Source organism: Melanerpes formicivorus, unplaced genomic scaffold (assembly GCF_026170545.1).
Source record: "Melanerpes formicivorus ecotype bairdi unplaced genomic scaffold, bMelFor1.0.p_v2 SCAF_7, whole genome shotgun sequence".
NCBI lineage: Eukaryota > Metazoa > Chordata > Aves > Piciformes > Picidae > Melanerpes > Melanerpes formicivorus.
In genome coordinates, this window is record NW_027142359.1 from 21,750,220 (window position 1) to 21,764,983 (window position 14,764).

The 14,764-nt window shown below is 46.0% G+C and overlaps 1 protein-coding gene across 4 annotated transcripts in view; it reads right to left on the minus strand.

The window, feature by feature from the left end:
- Nucleotides 1–268: 268 nt before the first annotated feature.
- Nucleotides 269–14,764, minus strand: part of SMG7 (SMG7 nonsense mediated mRNA decay factor) — a 65,892-nt gene continuing 51,396 nt past the window's right edge. For 2 of the 4 annotated variants that reach the window (XM_068141339.1, XM_068141338.1), the window contains exons 15-23: nt 12,747–12,891; nt 11,147–11,535; nt 10,289–10,654; nt 8,673–8,822; nt 6,223–6,303; nt 5,170–5,329; nt 3,238–3,408; nt 2,987–3,138; nt 269–2,457 (exon numbers count right to left, since the gene is read on the minus strand). In XM_068141339.1, coding sequence (XP_067997440.1) covers nt 2,344–2,457; nt 2,987–3,138; nt 3,238–3,408; nt 5,170–5,329; nt 6,223–6,303; nt 8,673–8,822; nt 10,289–10,654; nt 11,147–11,535; nt 12,747–12,891 — 1,728 coding nt within the window. In that variant the 3' untranslated portion in view covers nt 269–2,343. The remainder of the gene's footprint in view (nt 2,458–2,986; nt 3,139–3,237; nt 3,409–5,169; nt 5,330–6,222; nt 6,304–8,672; nt 8,823–10,288; nt 10,655–11,146; nt 11,536–12,746; nt 12,892–14,764) is intronic. The other 2 variants (XM_068141340.1, XM_068141341.1) reach the window with 2 other exon arrangements.

Here is a 14,764-nt window from a genome sequence, read left to right on the forward strand (position 1 = left end):
GGGTTCAATCTGCAACTAAAGAGCTTTGCAAATCACTGCTGTCCCAGATCTTTGGTGCAGCAGGTAGAACACTGCACACAGGCAGCACAAAACCACAATCCCATTACCTTCCCTGAGCCCAAGACTGAACCTCTGCAAGGTTTTTCCTCTTTGAAACAGAAGACAAATTCAACTTGAAGCCTTCTCCTGCTATCTCCAGAAAAATAAGGTGCTTTTAAAAGCCTGGAGCCGAGTGACGCAGGAAATAAAGGTGACACAGAGATCTGGGTGGAGAGAACATGGTTTAATTAAAGGCAAAGCTGATTTCAGCAGCTGCAGTTCTTGCACAGACAGACAAAAAACACAAAAAAAAGCTTACGACACAAACCAGTTTCTTTCAGGGGCCCCTTCCCTTGCTCCCCCAGGGCGGCGGAGGGCGGGAGGGGAGTCCCAGCCGAGTCGGGAGGCATTCCCGAGGCCAGATGCTCATGCACAAGTGGAACGGTGCAGCTGGAACCCTGGCACTGCCAGGAGTGAGATGGTGAACCTGGTTAGCTCGTCTAGGGTGCAAGAGTCAGTGAGACATTCAAACACTGGAATGTGGCAGCTGCCTGGGTGCACAGCTCGAGACACAAACCGGGAGGGCTGGAGGGAAGCACAGAGGGGTTCGGTTCAGGTTACCACTGGGTGGGAACTTCACCTGTTGGACTTTTCCAAGAAAGTACAGGTTCGAAATGCAACACAGAACAGTGATGTTGCTAAGGTGGAGACTGTGGGGGAGCTGCTCGCGTCCCCCCTCCCAGAGGGGTATCGTGTCTCCTCCGTCTTCCCTTTTCGTATTCTTTGGGGCTGCCCAGACTCCAGTGTCGCTTCGGCTCCTGCGTGTGCTTTGCTCTGCGGCTGGCTTCCAGCGCAGAGATCCTGAATCATCGCACAAACCCCTACTGCTAAACACAGCAAATGGACATTGAGATTGTTTCCGTGACTTCCCTGGGAAACCTACCAAATCTGCTGTCCTTTTCTTGAAACGAAGCTTCCAGTCTTCCTTCCCCCTAATAAATAGCAAATAAAACGTTTCTCCTTATTCCCTTCTGCACCTTTTCCATCTATGAACAGCACTATGCTTTCTTCCGTGCGCGGCTCACGCACGCGTGTCCACTTGGATTTCGTTCCAGAACGGAAGGTTGGGGGCTGCAGCTGGGGGCTGGGGAAGGGGGGGGGGGACGGGTTTCTGCAGAGCTGATGCGTGTGCCTGCGGGGGTGCAGAGGCTCTGCACTGTCCAGGCTGACTGACAACTTTACCCAGTCCTGCTGGACCCCTGATTTCTCTTTTTTTTTTGTCTTTTCTTTTGTGTGAGACGTTGCACGTTGGTAATGAAACTACTAGCGTCCAGCAAAGGTGGGAGGATGGAGAAAGAAAAAAAAATGAACCAAAACAAAAACCAAAAACCATTGAAAGCTTTCTACCTACCTATTAAAATGAGTCAGGCTGTGAATGCACAGACTAGCCTGCCCTTTGTGGGGCTAGCCACTATGCTACAGTAAAATGTACAGGAATCAAACATTAATTTAAAACCCCATAGCAGTTAACTTGCTCGTCCAGCAGAGTGCTGCAATGCCCCGCGTCACCGATTCTAGCTCAAACACCTACTGAGAGGAGGGCATTTCATGCTGGAGTCTCTTAATCCACCCACGGGCTGGCCAAAGCCTTTGGGTGAAAGGTGAAGTGGTGTCAAGTGCCAGACTCTCCTTCATGAAACTCCTTTGCTAGCCCAGGACATAGAGCCCCGCCTTGCCACCAACCACCTCTGACTGGAGCAGCAACTGGGGCTTTCATTGCTACACACTGACTACGAAGCACGTCTGTGTACGGAAGATTCAGTGTGATCTTACTACTGAGATAGTAATAAAGATGTTTAGGAGTAATTTCAACTACATTCTCAGTCAGCAAAGCAATCATTAATGGATTCCTATTTTATCTCCCCAAAGAGAGGAAAAAGATTGAGAAGTTCTCATTGGCTTCTCCCATCTGCCCTTCGTTCTCAGCTTTTACTTCCCATGTGGCTGGGGACATGCACGATGGAGAAGGTGAGAGGCGGTGATACCGGGTTACTGAGTGAGCCAAACAGCAGTTCCGCTCTCCCTCCAGAGGGCCCAGGGATGGGAGAGTTCCTGGTGTTGGTTTTTCTTGCACTGCAGACATTTTGTGCACACTCAGTGGGTTGGTGGAGCACTTACGCCCTCCTGACAGCAAGGAACAGAAGAGAGGGCTGCCACCTGCACAGGACCGTGTGGGCCAGTCCTGCAAACCCAACATGCCATGGTTTATGGAGCCTTCGGTTGCAAAGGGTTGCCACCTCTGTCTCAATGCGGCGGGTTCATGGTGCCTTGTCCGCGTTGCTGCTTCTGCTTCTGCTGCATTAACAGCTGCTCCAGGGCTGAGGGTCCAGGGTGCATCATGGAACTGGACCAGATGGACTAAAAACAAACAGCCAACACTAGCACCAACTCATGTCAGACAACCCCCCTCACACAGATGAGAATGCAGAGACTCAATCCTAAAGGTCTTGTCCAACCTAAATGACTCTATAACTCCATATCCTCCCTCTTTATCACACATACCTAGATTGTCATGAAAGCTCCCCAGATTTCAAAGAAGGGGTTCTAGAAAGAGGCTCTCTGGAAGGAGCAGAATCCTCATTACCATAACAATTCATCCCACATTAACGATTCTTTATTTTAGACTAGTCAAAACAAACACTACCATTTCTTCCAGTTCTGCCAGCCTGGGCTTGTTCCACAAAATATTCTAGAACAGCAAGAACTGGAAAACTGTGATGTCCTCCAGCACTGATCCCACCTCCCACACTGCCTGAGTCAGTGAATCTGCACGAAAAACCTTCCTTTCCTGATGCTGAACTCTAGTGCCACAGGCAAAGGCCCATCACTGGATCTTCTGGCCCTACAGCCAGCATCCATTCCTCAGCACAGCTGTTGTCGAGTTTACCTTCAGGCTCTCCATAAGCACAGCTGAGGAGTCTTCCATAGCAGGAGGGCCTTGGGCTGCCCAGGTGCCACTGGGAGTGCTGGACTGGTGCCAGCTGCTCTCTGAAGACGAGGATGTTGCTGGGAGATAGTCCAGACCAAACCCTCCCATTGCTGAAACAGGAGAAGGACAAGTTTAAAGGAATGTGGCAAAACCAATGCAAAACAAAGACCATCAACTGGCTTCACCCCAGCCTGGAGCCCAGCACTTGCCTGGCTTATCTGTTTTCCAGCGGTCTGCAACTCTCCTGTCTCTGTTGTCTGGAGTCCCAATAGGTCCAAAATTGGAGAAGGGAACAGAATTGTGATTATGGGTTGGAGGGGAGCTTGGCAAGCTGCTGGGGTTGGAGGAGTGAGGAGACTGGCTGGCTGGTGTTGAATGATCTAGTGATTAGAAGGCAAGAGGAAAAAGGTCAGCAGAAACAGCAGGAGCCTCTTGATTTTCAATTTCTTAGAGCTGATGCAAATTTTGCCATTGCTCAGCTTTCTCCAGTGCTGAAGGTCAGTTTTGACTCCCTCAAGTACCATGCCAATTCCTAAGTTCTGAGTGATTTTGTGTGTGTGTATATACAGGATGACAATGACTGTTTAATGCACACTTGTGCTTACCAGAACAACCAAGAAATCTCAAGAGCATTGGTTAGTCAAAGTGAGCTTTTCTTATGTTTCTTGAAGAACTTTCCAGGGCATCATAGAATGTTTTGGGCTGGAAGGGGCCTTTAAAGGTCAGCTAGTCCAACCCCACTGCAGTAAGCAAGGACACCTGCAACTAGATCAGGCTGCTCACAGCCCAGAACAACATGACCTTGAATCTACCATCTACCAGCTCTCTGGGGAACCTGGGGCAGTGTCTCACCACCTTCCTTCCTTCTCTCTAGTTTAGATCTCCCTCTTTTAGCTTAAACCCATGACACCTTGTTTGTCACAAGAGGCCCTGCTAAAAAGTCTGTCCTCAGCTTTCTGATCAGACCCTTCAAGTATCAAAAGGCCACCAGAAGGTCTCCCTGGAGCCTTCTCTTCTGCAGGCTGAACAATCCAAACTCTCAGCCTGGTCTTGCAGCAGAGGGATTCCAGTACTCTGATCACTTTTGTAGACTCCTCTGGACTCACTCTAACAGGTCTTCTCAAAATTAAAAATTGCCTCCAGGCTTGATGAATCAGTGAAAAAAACTATTAAGACCTTGAGGAGTTTACAAGTTTAAAACCTGAATTCCCAAGTCTGGGAACGTTTTACACTTCTATGAGTTTTTGAAGTAACTCAGACCAGAAGCCAGTACTGAGCAAAAGCAGGGAGCAGGCATGGAAAAGCCTATCTGAAGGCAGAATAGACTGCCAGAAGACGACACCACAGGGCACGAAACTCCATGATCTTGAATGAAGAGGTGAAGGGAAATAAAACTGAAACCATGAGAGCCATAAATCCTGCTAGAATAAAAGCACTTTGCAACTCCTCCCATTTCACCCACAATGATCATTCCTGGTTGGTTGCAGAAGTCTCAGGGCAACCAAAAGTCTTGACCAGTGCTGATGGTATTTAAAATTCACTCATTTCTTAGACTGATCTAATTCCTTCCCTTGTGCTCTTCTGGATTTTTAGTGAGAATGAAATAAACTCATGACATAATAGTTACAGCTTATGCCTTTAAGATAAATAATGAAGGGAAAAGTTGGGTTTACTTTGCAGGCTGCTTAACAGTAAACAAACCACCTCAAATCCCCTCTCCCCAAACTGTCATATTTTCCTCCCCACTCTTTAGCCACACAGCTTCTTTTCTCTTTTAAATACCTGCATTATGAAACCCAGTTCTTCCTGCTTTGTCCAAAGAAGCAACAGTGACAGTATAAGGATGTTCAAACCCTACTCCCAAATGCTTGTCAGGAATCTAAAGGGATTTCATGATTTAACACCTACAACTTTCATCTTGTTCAACTACTTCAATTAAAATCCCAGTTCTTATGTTATATTAATTAGAGAATCCCCTCATTTTTCTGAGAATATATAAAGAAACCCAAGCAGAAGCCTTCAGTCACCTTGTCAAGCAGGTATTCTTTTTAATCCCCAGTTACATTTAACTTGCAGCAGGCTCAGAATTAACTCAAATCCTCTTAAATCACTAGATACAAGAAAAACCAGACCAGGATTACCTGAGCTGGCTGGAAGGGATGGAGACCACGGAGTCCCTTCAAAGAGAGAATAGAGTGAAGTCTCCTGGTGGGCAACTGAAGGGGTGACTTCGGTTTTTGTGCTGGTATTCATGTTTTTCCCATACACCTCATTGAACATGCTGTTGTTAGGGTATCTCTCCTGAATGAACAAAAACAAAACAGAACAAAACAGAAGACAAACAGGTAAGAGTTTAGGTAGCAGATTTACTTCAAACACTGAGATTGTACAAGGGAAACAATTAGAGATTAAAACCTTTTTCTAACTCCCCCTCTTCATTGACCATTTTATTTAACATGAAGTCCATGACCTTCTGAATTAGGACAGATTTCTCCTGGCTGGACTGCAAAGCCCCCACAAAACCTTTAATTTCCCAGTAGTCACAAAATTTGAGAGGGACTTTTCATAACAGGGTCTAGTGACAGCACAAGGGGGGATGGTTTGAACCTGAGGGAGAGTAGGTTTAGAGTGGATCTTAGGGAGTTCTTCAGTACAAGGGGGGGTGAGACTCAGGAATGGTCTGCCCAGGGAGATTGTGGATGCCTCCTCCCTGGGGGTGTTCAAGGCCAGGTTGGATGAGGCCTTGGGCAGTCTAGTTGAGAGGTGTCCCTGCCCATGGTGGGGAGGCTGGAACAGCTGATCTCTGAGGTCCCTCCCAACCTAAGCCATTCTATGATCAACACCCTGCTCAGACCTCTGGAAGAGAATGGGTAATGCACTGCTCACAAAAATCAAAACCTGCACACCATAATACTTTGAGATGCACCTTTTCTGTCAACACCACAATTCTACTAGGAGCAAGAGGCCCATGAATTCAGCAAGAGTCAAGAGTACATCTGCAGAACTACAGCCAGGGAGAATTTGGGAGGACAACTGAGAAAGGCAAAGATAATCTTGCCAACACAGAAATATGGCATCCATATGGATTCCTTTCAGGTGTTCCACTGCTTTGAAGTAAAGGCTGTCCCCAAATTTCTGCCAGTTTCATGTCAAACTGAAATAGCAAAGGGCTGCAGACATTGTTCCTCACTTACCTGATTAAGAGAAAAGCCACTAAGGGACAGGAAAGACGATGACTGAGACATCAATTCTGATGGTTTTTCCAGCAGAGACTTCTTCAGAACCCAAAAAGGGAAAAATCACAGTTAGTGCTCAGCATAGCAAGCAGGAAGTCAGTATTCTATCAGAAACTGCCAAGGTTGTTTTGGTCAGAGTTAAAGCCTTCATTTCATTTTAGCTCCAGCACCTCGGAGGACAGGGAGAACAAGCTAACAAGCGCAGAAAGTCAGTAGTTTCCATACCAACGATAATGAACACCTGAAAATCAATCTGAGCATTTCAGGCAAACCCCACCACCAGAAGAGCTTTTTAAATCCTTAGTGTAATACTCTGATACATTCAGAGAGGAGACTCCTGCCAAAAATCCCTATTGCTGTGTAAAACCTTGTGAAAATGAGATAGGATCATTCCCAGTGATCGGAGGACTCCTTCAAACATGATTACTCTTGTATATTGCTACTGGCAGAGTAATTCTCAGTTTTGAGTGCATCCCTGCTGCACCCACAGCCAGCCAAGTGGTGTGATTTTTTTTTAATTAAACAGTCCAAATTTCATGTGGCAGTCTCTTATTTTCAGTATGAATTACTGTGGAGAAGAATAAACAAATGCCAGTGTTTAAAACAGAGGCACCAGAAGTCCCCCGGGCTTCCATGTTGTGTTAGTTTTAGGCTATGGGTTTTACCAACCATTATTTCATCTATACTACCCCCTCTAATACAGCTGTTACTGCCAGTGTATTTCTCAGCTTTCCATTCAGTTCCTACTATGAAAGCACTGAAAAAATCAGAGTCTCTCTGAAACATCAGGAAGAAATCACAGAATTTTCTTGGTTGGAAAAGACCTTTAAGTTCACTGAGTCCAAACATTCTCTAACTCCACTAAGTTGGGTGCTAAACCTCTCCCTCAGCCCCACGTTTCAGTGTCTTTCAAACACCTCCAGGGATAGGGGTCCAACCACCTCCCTGGGGAGCCTGTTCTGGTGTTTGAGCACCCTTTCAGTGAAAAAGTTTCTTCTAACACCTGGTGCAATTTAAGGCCATATCCTTTCCTAAAATTGGACAAACCCCCAGAATCAGTAATCATCAACACAGAAGTCAAAGAGCAGTTATACAGCTTGGCTGGTAGACAACAAACAGCACCAAATTTAGAGCCAGGATCACCAAGCCACAGAATTACAGAAGCCATAAGCAAAATTCTGTGTGATCCTAAATGAAAGATGTGGTCTTGATCCAAATAAAACTCCTCTTGCACTCGTAGCAGCTCAGCATTTCAGATGTTCTTATGTGTATTGTTCAAACAACAAACCCCTGAACTAGCTTTCCTCTCCAACATGGTCTCAATATTTGGAATATCTTTGCTTTTATGCTACAAGCTTAAGACAAACAGCCTCATTTTCTTGGCAAGCAGCTCCCAGCTTGTTAGCTTTTCCAAGTGACAGCTCATAACTTTGAAAGCACATTTTAAAAGGCAAACAAAATTCACGCTCTGCATATCCACATAGCTTGCACAGAGAGCTTCCTTCAGTTTGTCAGCAGAGAGCAAGAGCAGGAGCTTCAAAGGCAGCTGCTGAAAGAGCAGCTATTAGTTTCTTAGCACAGGTATCTAATGAGAGAGAAATGGCTGGCTGGCTTGCTCCTGGCTCCTTGGGATGACATATAAGATAACTGAGGAATAGACTTAATCAGAGATTTTGAGTGGAGTCACAAAGAACTCTTCTTGGTTACTGTTACTAATTTGAAATAGCAGTACTTAATGAACATGCTTGTGGCCATACTAGAAAGGCACCCTGCATTTTCAGAGGCCATTTACAAATTCAGCAGCTCCAAGACCCTCCAGCTAGTGAACCAGGAAGGTTTTAATACATAAACATAGTAAAAACTAAATTACAAATCTCTCAGTCTGCCCCAGCTGACTATTTCTAGAGCAGTAATGGCTGTATTTCTAGAGAAGGCACCAATTACTTGGCCAGTTACTTGCAATTTTCTCCCAAAGCCACCTTGCCTTTGCAGTCTCTTCTGCATTTAGCAGGGCAGCTTCCCCCCTGCCTTTAGGGAATTTTTATATGCAGATTCTAATAAGCTACACTTGTTCTGATGGCTTCCCACAGCAGAGTCTGTGCAGCCCCTTGCCCTTATCTCTAAGCCTGTACAACTGCAGAAGAGCGAGTGCATCAAATGACACATTGATGTCTCTCATGGGGACTTTACTGACTAAAAACCCTGTTATGCTCATTTCTGAACAAATTAGCAGGCCTGGGTTTGGCCCAAGAGCTCTGCCACAGGCTTTCAGGTGGTCTGAGCTCTAACATGAAGCAGGGAGGTGGACAGGAGGGATGGGGGAGAGAAAGGAATTCTACATTTCTCATTTCACAGAAGAAAGATGCCAATTAAGAGTGAGAAGCAGCAGTATTACATCAAATACATACAAAGAGACTTCGTCCAGGAAGAGAGGCGAGAGGCCCCAGCAGAGCTGGGTAAAGATCAGGAGGATTAGAGAAAATCAGCTCTTCCTCCTCCTCCAAGGCAGCCAGACTCTTTAACAGGTCCGGAGGAAGCAGAGGGGAGCTCTTGGGGTCCTAGTGACAGAAATGAGCACAGTGAGACAACAGAAGGCAGAAAGGGAACCAGCAAGAGATGTCAAGGAGAGACTAAGCCACAGGAGGAGGAGGAAAACCAGAGAAAGGCAGAAAGACATGCAGAAGTGCAGGGTGAGAAAGCGGTGCGGGAGTGTGCTGTGGCACATAGAGAAAACACTGAGCAGAAAAGACAACCAGCCCCATGGCCTAACGAGCGCCAGGAGGAGCACTGCACCATCACAACAGTGGGCAGCTAGTTGTCAGCAGTGGAGGGTGCACTTTCCATCCCAGCCACACCAAACAGTGGACCTGTTCTCACATTCAGGGAGACGGAAGACAAAATCCTACTATTTTTCTTCTACAGCTGAGCTGTGAGCAATTTAAGTTTCAAATTAAATTATAAATCATCCCTCCTCTATTTGTGGAGTTTAAATCCCATGAGACTTGCCTCCACTGCTAATGGCTGCTATGTCAACATACAGCTGACCAGACTACTGAGTGCTGGTCAGACTTGGACCTTGACTTTTGTGAGGGATGCTAAAAACAAGAATCACAGGCTTCTGTCTATACTGCACTGTGCTTCCACCAAGGCATAGCTTCCCTTTCAGGCAGGACAACATGGCTTAGACCCCATACCACAAGTTGATATCAGCATAGAGGCAGACTCCTGTATATTGTCTGGCTTTTCTCTCTGAAGGACCAATCAAGTGATCTCAGCTGACCTTCTGAAAACCATGAGCGCGTTTACAGAAGCACATCTGACCGAGGGTTTAAAGAAGCCTCTGTTTAAGTTTGCTTATAAACATCACCAAAAGCTCTCACAGACAACTCCAGGAGACTGTTAATAAATAACAAAGACTGAAGGTTTTATAAACAGCAACATGCAGCACAGCTGCATGAACAGAAGCAAAGTATTCCATTAGTGCAATCAAGAGCTGAGGAAGGTGTTCAGCTGTGTCACTGCATAGTGGGGTTTGTAGGAAAACCAAAACCACAATCCAAGACAAGACTGCTCCTGCCATCCTTGATTTCCAGCCTCAGTCACTCCAGACACCAACATACTATACAGGTGTTAAAAGTTCATCATGCAGTCATCATTCAGCTGCAATCATCTGGATTGGTTTTATAGTTTTCACCAGCGCCAGGCAAGAACCTTCCTCCACAATTATCAGCTGCTCTGGTTCTCCACCTGACAGACACACTGCTGAGATCAACATCACATCTACACTGAACAAGACTTACACCTACTTGCAACCAAATCTTCCAAGAGTTAGATCCCACACACAGCCAACTAAGAAGGAGAATTCATCACTGTTTACTGGAATTCCTCTACTCAGTTCCCTACCAAATAAGCTCATATTGACCTACTTGGGGCTACAGGGCATTCCTGAAGGAGGGAGACTCCTAAAGTTCTCAGGAATCGCAGAGCCTCATGGGTTTGCACCACTTACAGCATGGATCTTTACCTCAAAGGTCATCCTGGAGACAGCATCCTGCTCTGGGCGGAAGACTCCTTGCCGTTTTCCCCTGCGGTCCATGCTAGACTGCTGTGCCATCACCCTATTGTCAGCCATGCCATAGGAAGAGTCCCAGTAATATTCTGGCACTTTGACTTCTGAGGGGTTCTGGTTATATGGCTCCATTGGGAAAGGCTTCATTTTTTTCTCCAGAGGTTGCTGTTGCATCACAGGAGGCTGCAATGACTGTTCAAATAATTTGAGAGGGTCCTGGGTGTGCAGGTAATAGGGCTGCTTTACAGGCATGATCTTCCCCAGGGAGCCTTGGACTTGAGGTGGGTTCCAGAGCTGCTTGGACGAATCTGTCTGAGGATACTGAGGCAGAGACAGGCAATGTCACCAGTGAGTAGAAACAATTAATGCTATCTCATGTGGCAGCCCGGCTCACTTCTGCTTGATAATCCACAAACATTCTGATTTTGCTGTTCACTAAAATGCAGTCTCAACAAGCACCTAACACTCGCTAGACAAGCTTTATGCAAACACCCAAGCACAGTCCTTACTCTAATCCAGTATCTTATAAATACCTTTACTAACATACTGAGCCAGCCTTTTGCTGCCCAGAGCACCAGAAGGCACCCACCAGTGGCACAAAACATGCCTGAAGGCAGATTTTTCCCCAGGACAATGTGAGTTATCCTGTAAGTCTCTTCACATCCTGGAAGGCAGCCATAAGGTCTTCCCAGAACCTTCTCTTCTCCAGGCAAAGACACCCATATGCTTACAGGTCCCTTCCCAACTGAGATACTCTATCAATGCTACCATTATTTTAAACAAAGCTTAGCATGTTGTGTTAGCCCAATTTACCTGCTGGAATCCAGAGTGGTGTGGTGGGCTCTTCCCCAGGCCCTGCACAGCTTTTGTAGGGGACTGTTGCTGCTGCTGCTGGGCCAGAGCTTGGACCTGTAACTGGCTTGCGGACTGTGCTGTTGCCTGAGCTGGTAAAGATGAGAGGGGTTGCTGGGAAGGAGGCGGTGTTTGCTGAGGTCCCTGGGTCATTGGCCCTGGTCCAGAGGGCCGTTGCTGGCTGTAAGGAATGTGGGACTGTTTCCCACCTTGCACCTGGTTTCCTGCAGGCGAGTGAGCTGTGGGCTGGAGGAAGGTTCCTGGGACAGAAACGCCACCCGGGAAGGTGTACCCCGTGCTCATGGGGAAAGCCACAGGAGGGGGGACGACATATGTTGGAGGTGGAAACCCTGGAAAAAGTAAAAACCACACCATTAATCCCAATGTGGCAGAGCAGATGATTGTCCAGAAAACATTCAGAGGGCTGGGGGGTTTATTTATTTCTGGTTTGCTCTTTTAGACCATGAGGACAGGAAACGTCAGTTTGCATACTGCACCGTAACATCCTTTCTCACCTCTGCATGAACAAGGCTGTGATGAGGTGGATTCAGAGTTTCTGCTCAAGCTTTTGTGCAATATTCCAGACACTGGCAAAAGTCAACCACAGCAGCAACTGGGAGAGTTATATGCTTCCCCTATACATACCTCAATCCTTCTGCTGTTTTTCCTCACTACCTTTTTTTCTTCACCGTGCTGTACCCCCAGAGTTCCCTCGCCCTCAAACACATGCATTTTCATGGACTAAACATCTGGAGTAATTGACAGAAGCAACTGATAAGTCTACTGCCTCTTACTCCAAAGGACCACCTGTCTCAGGATCAATTTAGGTAGAAACAGATGGTAAGCAAACAAATCCTCCTATCTGCAAGATTAACTCCTTTCCTGGAGCTGACACTGGAAAGTCAAGTTTGGAAGGTAAGCCTTAATTCTGCATCTTGCAGGCTAGATTTTAGGCTGACCCTGGAACAGAGAAGATGTCCCTGTGTTATTTTGAGCAGCTGCACCTAAAAGCTGCAGAGAAGCCACATCTTCTAGCTATTTTGTCAGCAAACAGACAGCAGACAGCAAGGTATGACAGGAACAACCCACAACCAAATGGGAACGCATGATGAAACAGAAGCAGCAAATAGAACCACACAAATTACAGCTTGAACCCAGCATCACTACAAAAGCAACTCAGCTTTGAAGAAGAAAGTGTGATTGATCTTTTGTAATGGAGTCCTATGAAGGAGAATCCTTCCTCCTGAGAAAGCAGAAGACTTTGTCATATTTTGACTAACTACAGAAAGAGCCTACTGGGAAGTTCCTTGATCTCGCACCCACTAACCAAGAAGAAAAGGTGGCAGATTTCATGACAGACCTCGATTCCAAAGCACAAAGCACCCTATTTATATTGTTTCACTTCTGTTATGCTCTTTCTTTACTGCTTAGCAAGATTCTTAACATGAGAAGGCATGTTCACTAAACCAACTCCTACCTTCAGAGGCTGTACCAACCACCATTATGGGATTTTCTTTGCAGTTCATAGTAAATCACACTTCAAAAGAAGGATGCAAATTACCTGGCCGGCTAGGAAGGGGAGGGAAGGCTCCTGGGTGGTGAATGGGGATGAACTGAGAACTGCTGGCTTGACTTGGAGTCTGAGTTACAGGGGTTTTCCTGGCTTCAGACACCGGAGTCTTCCTCATTTCTGTCTGGGATTTCACCTAGTGCAAAAGAAAGCAAGAAGAAATCAGGTAACTTGTCCTGTAATTGCTCACATCATGTCTCAAGCGAAAAATTACAAACACAAAGAAAAAAGCTTCCAGGTTCATTTCCTTTCCCTAAGTAACTGGGAGAGGTTCAGAACACAGAAACCCAGTTCCCTCCTCAGGTGACCCTGCCCAGCCTCAGGCACTCCTTGCCTCACAGAAACACCCTAGGGATATCTACCCAGAAAATGCAACAGGCCTCTACTCTAGCAAGAGAGGGAAACAGACCTAATGACATCCCCAGACCACACGAAGAACTTACCCTGCTGCTTGCCTGCAGTGCCTTCAAACTAAACCAAAGTGCAGATGCTGTTTGTGCTTCTCCTAGGGCACTGCTTCAACCTAACGCCTACTACTTACCTGCAGCACCTCCAAAACCAAACACTACCCCCTTCTTCCTGGGGAACTCCTTCAGCCTAATCCATAGAGTGGTGCATATGCGCAAATTCCTGCACACTATGGAATCCTTTGGGCAGAGAGCAAACAAGAGACATAGCAGAGGTGCTTAACCCCTTTCAGTTTGCTGTGTAACTGCTGTATGTTCTGTTTAAAAGAGCTGCACCAGTTAAAGGCAGAGAGAAGAATGGAATGGAATGTTTACCTGATTCTGAGTCTGCTGCAGTCTGGGTCTTCCTGGAGAGGAAGACAGAGGGGAAGACTACTTTCCCTTTCTGTTCAGCTCAGCAGAACTGCCTGGAATGCAAGATGGAGCAGGCAGGAAAAAGACAGCAAGCAAGGAACCTGGGCAATACAGAGAGGGCCCAGGAGCAGACCTGGTGATAAGCCTCAAAGGTGACTGAAAGAAAGGGGTTTATCAGTGGCCAAATGAAAAAAATCCAAACCAAACAAACCAAAACTATGGAGGGTTTATTTCAACACCTAGTGCTGCTGAGTTGACAGGAGTTAGAGGGCAGTCTTTTCTGCCAAAAAAAACAGCAGTAAAGGGGTAGATGCATTCAAATGTGTGAGTTCTTTTGCAAATCATTTTGAATTTCCCCATTCCAAAGCTATGGGAGTGTAGTGGTGTGTTTAATCACAATCTTGTGTTTAATCACAAAAACAGATCAGAGACTGAGCAGTTTGGGTGCATTTTTGACCTCCTGCTTGAAAAAGTCAGGAGGGAACTCCACCTCAAGGTTCTGGCTGATGTAAAGCACCATGAATGATGCAGCCTTTGGCTCATGCCATCTCTTTTCAGTGCCCACCTTTCCCCTTCATCACATTCTGTATATTCAGCTTGTATCATGCTGCCCCTTTCTTCTCCAGAACCCATACCAAGAGCTATGCATTCTTTTGTAGCAATGGTGATGTATTCAGAGACACACTTCCTGCTGCTATAACATACTCCCAAACGGTGGCTTCCAGAAGACCTCCTACATGATTTATACTTAACTTTCAAAACTTAAATAACAAGAAATGATTAATTAAGACAGAAAATTTTCATTTGCTTCCTTGCTTGTACTTGACCTCACTTCAGAAGTGTCAATACTACCAAAAATTTACTCCCCCAGAGCTCCTATGTGGTGCTTGAGAGAAGCACCATTTCATCCCTGTCACTTCCTAAGAGTACGTTACACCTTGAGTTAAGTCCACATGAAACCTTCCTTGGCATCTAACATTTTCCCTCCAGAGCAGAGAATCAACTTATGTCACACTTTCATGATGCTCTCTGAGTGTGGAATATTCACACCTATCTGCAAAACAGGACAAATTATTTTGTGTAACATTCTTAACATTTTTTGCTGACTAGGAGACTGGAACATTTGTAGCATTTAGGCAATGAACTATGGAGAAGATAAAGCCTGCTATTTCCAGGAAGGCCAAAAGC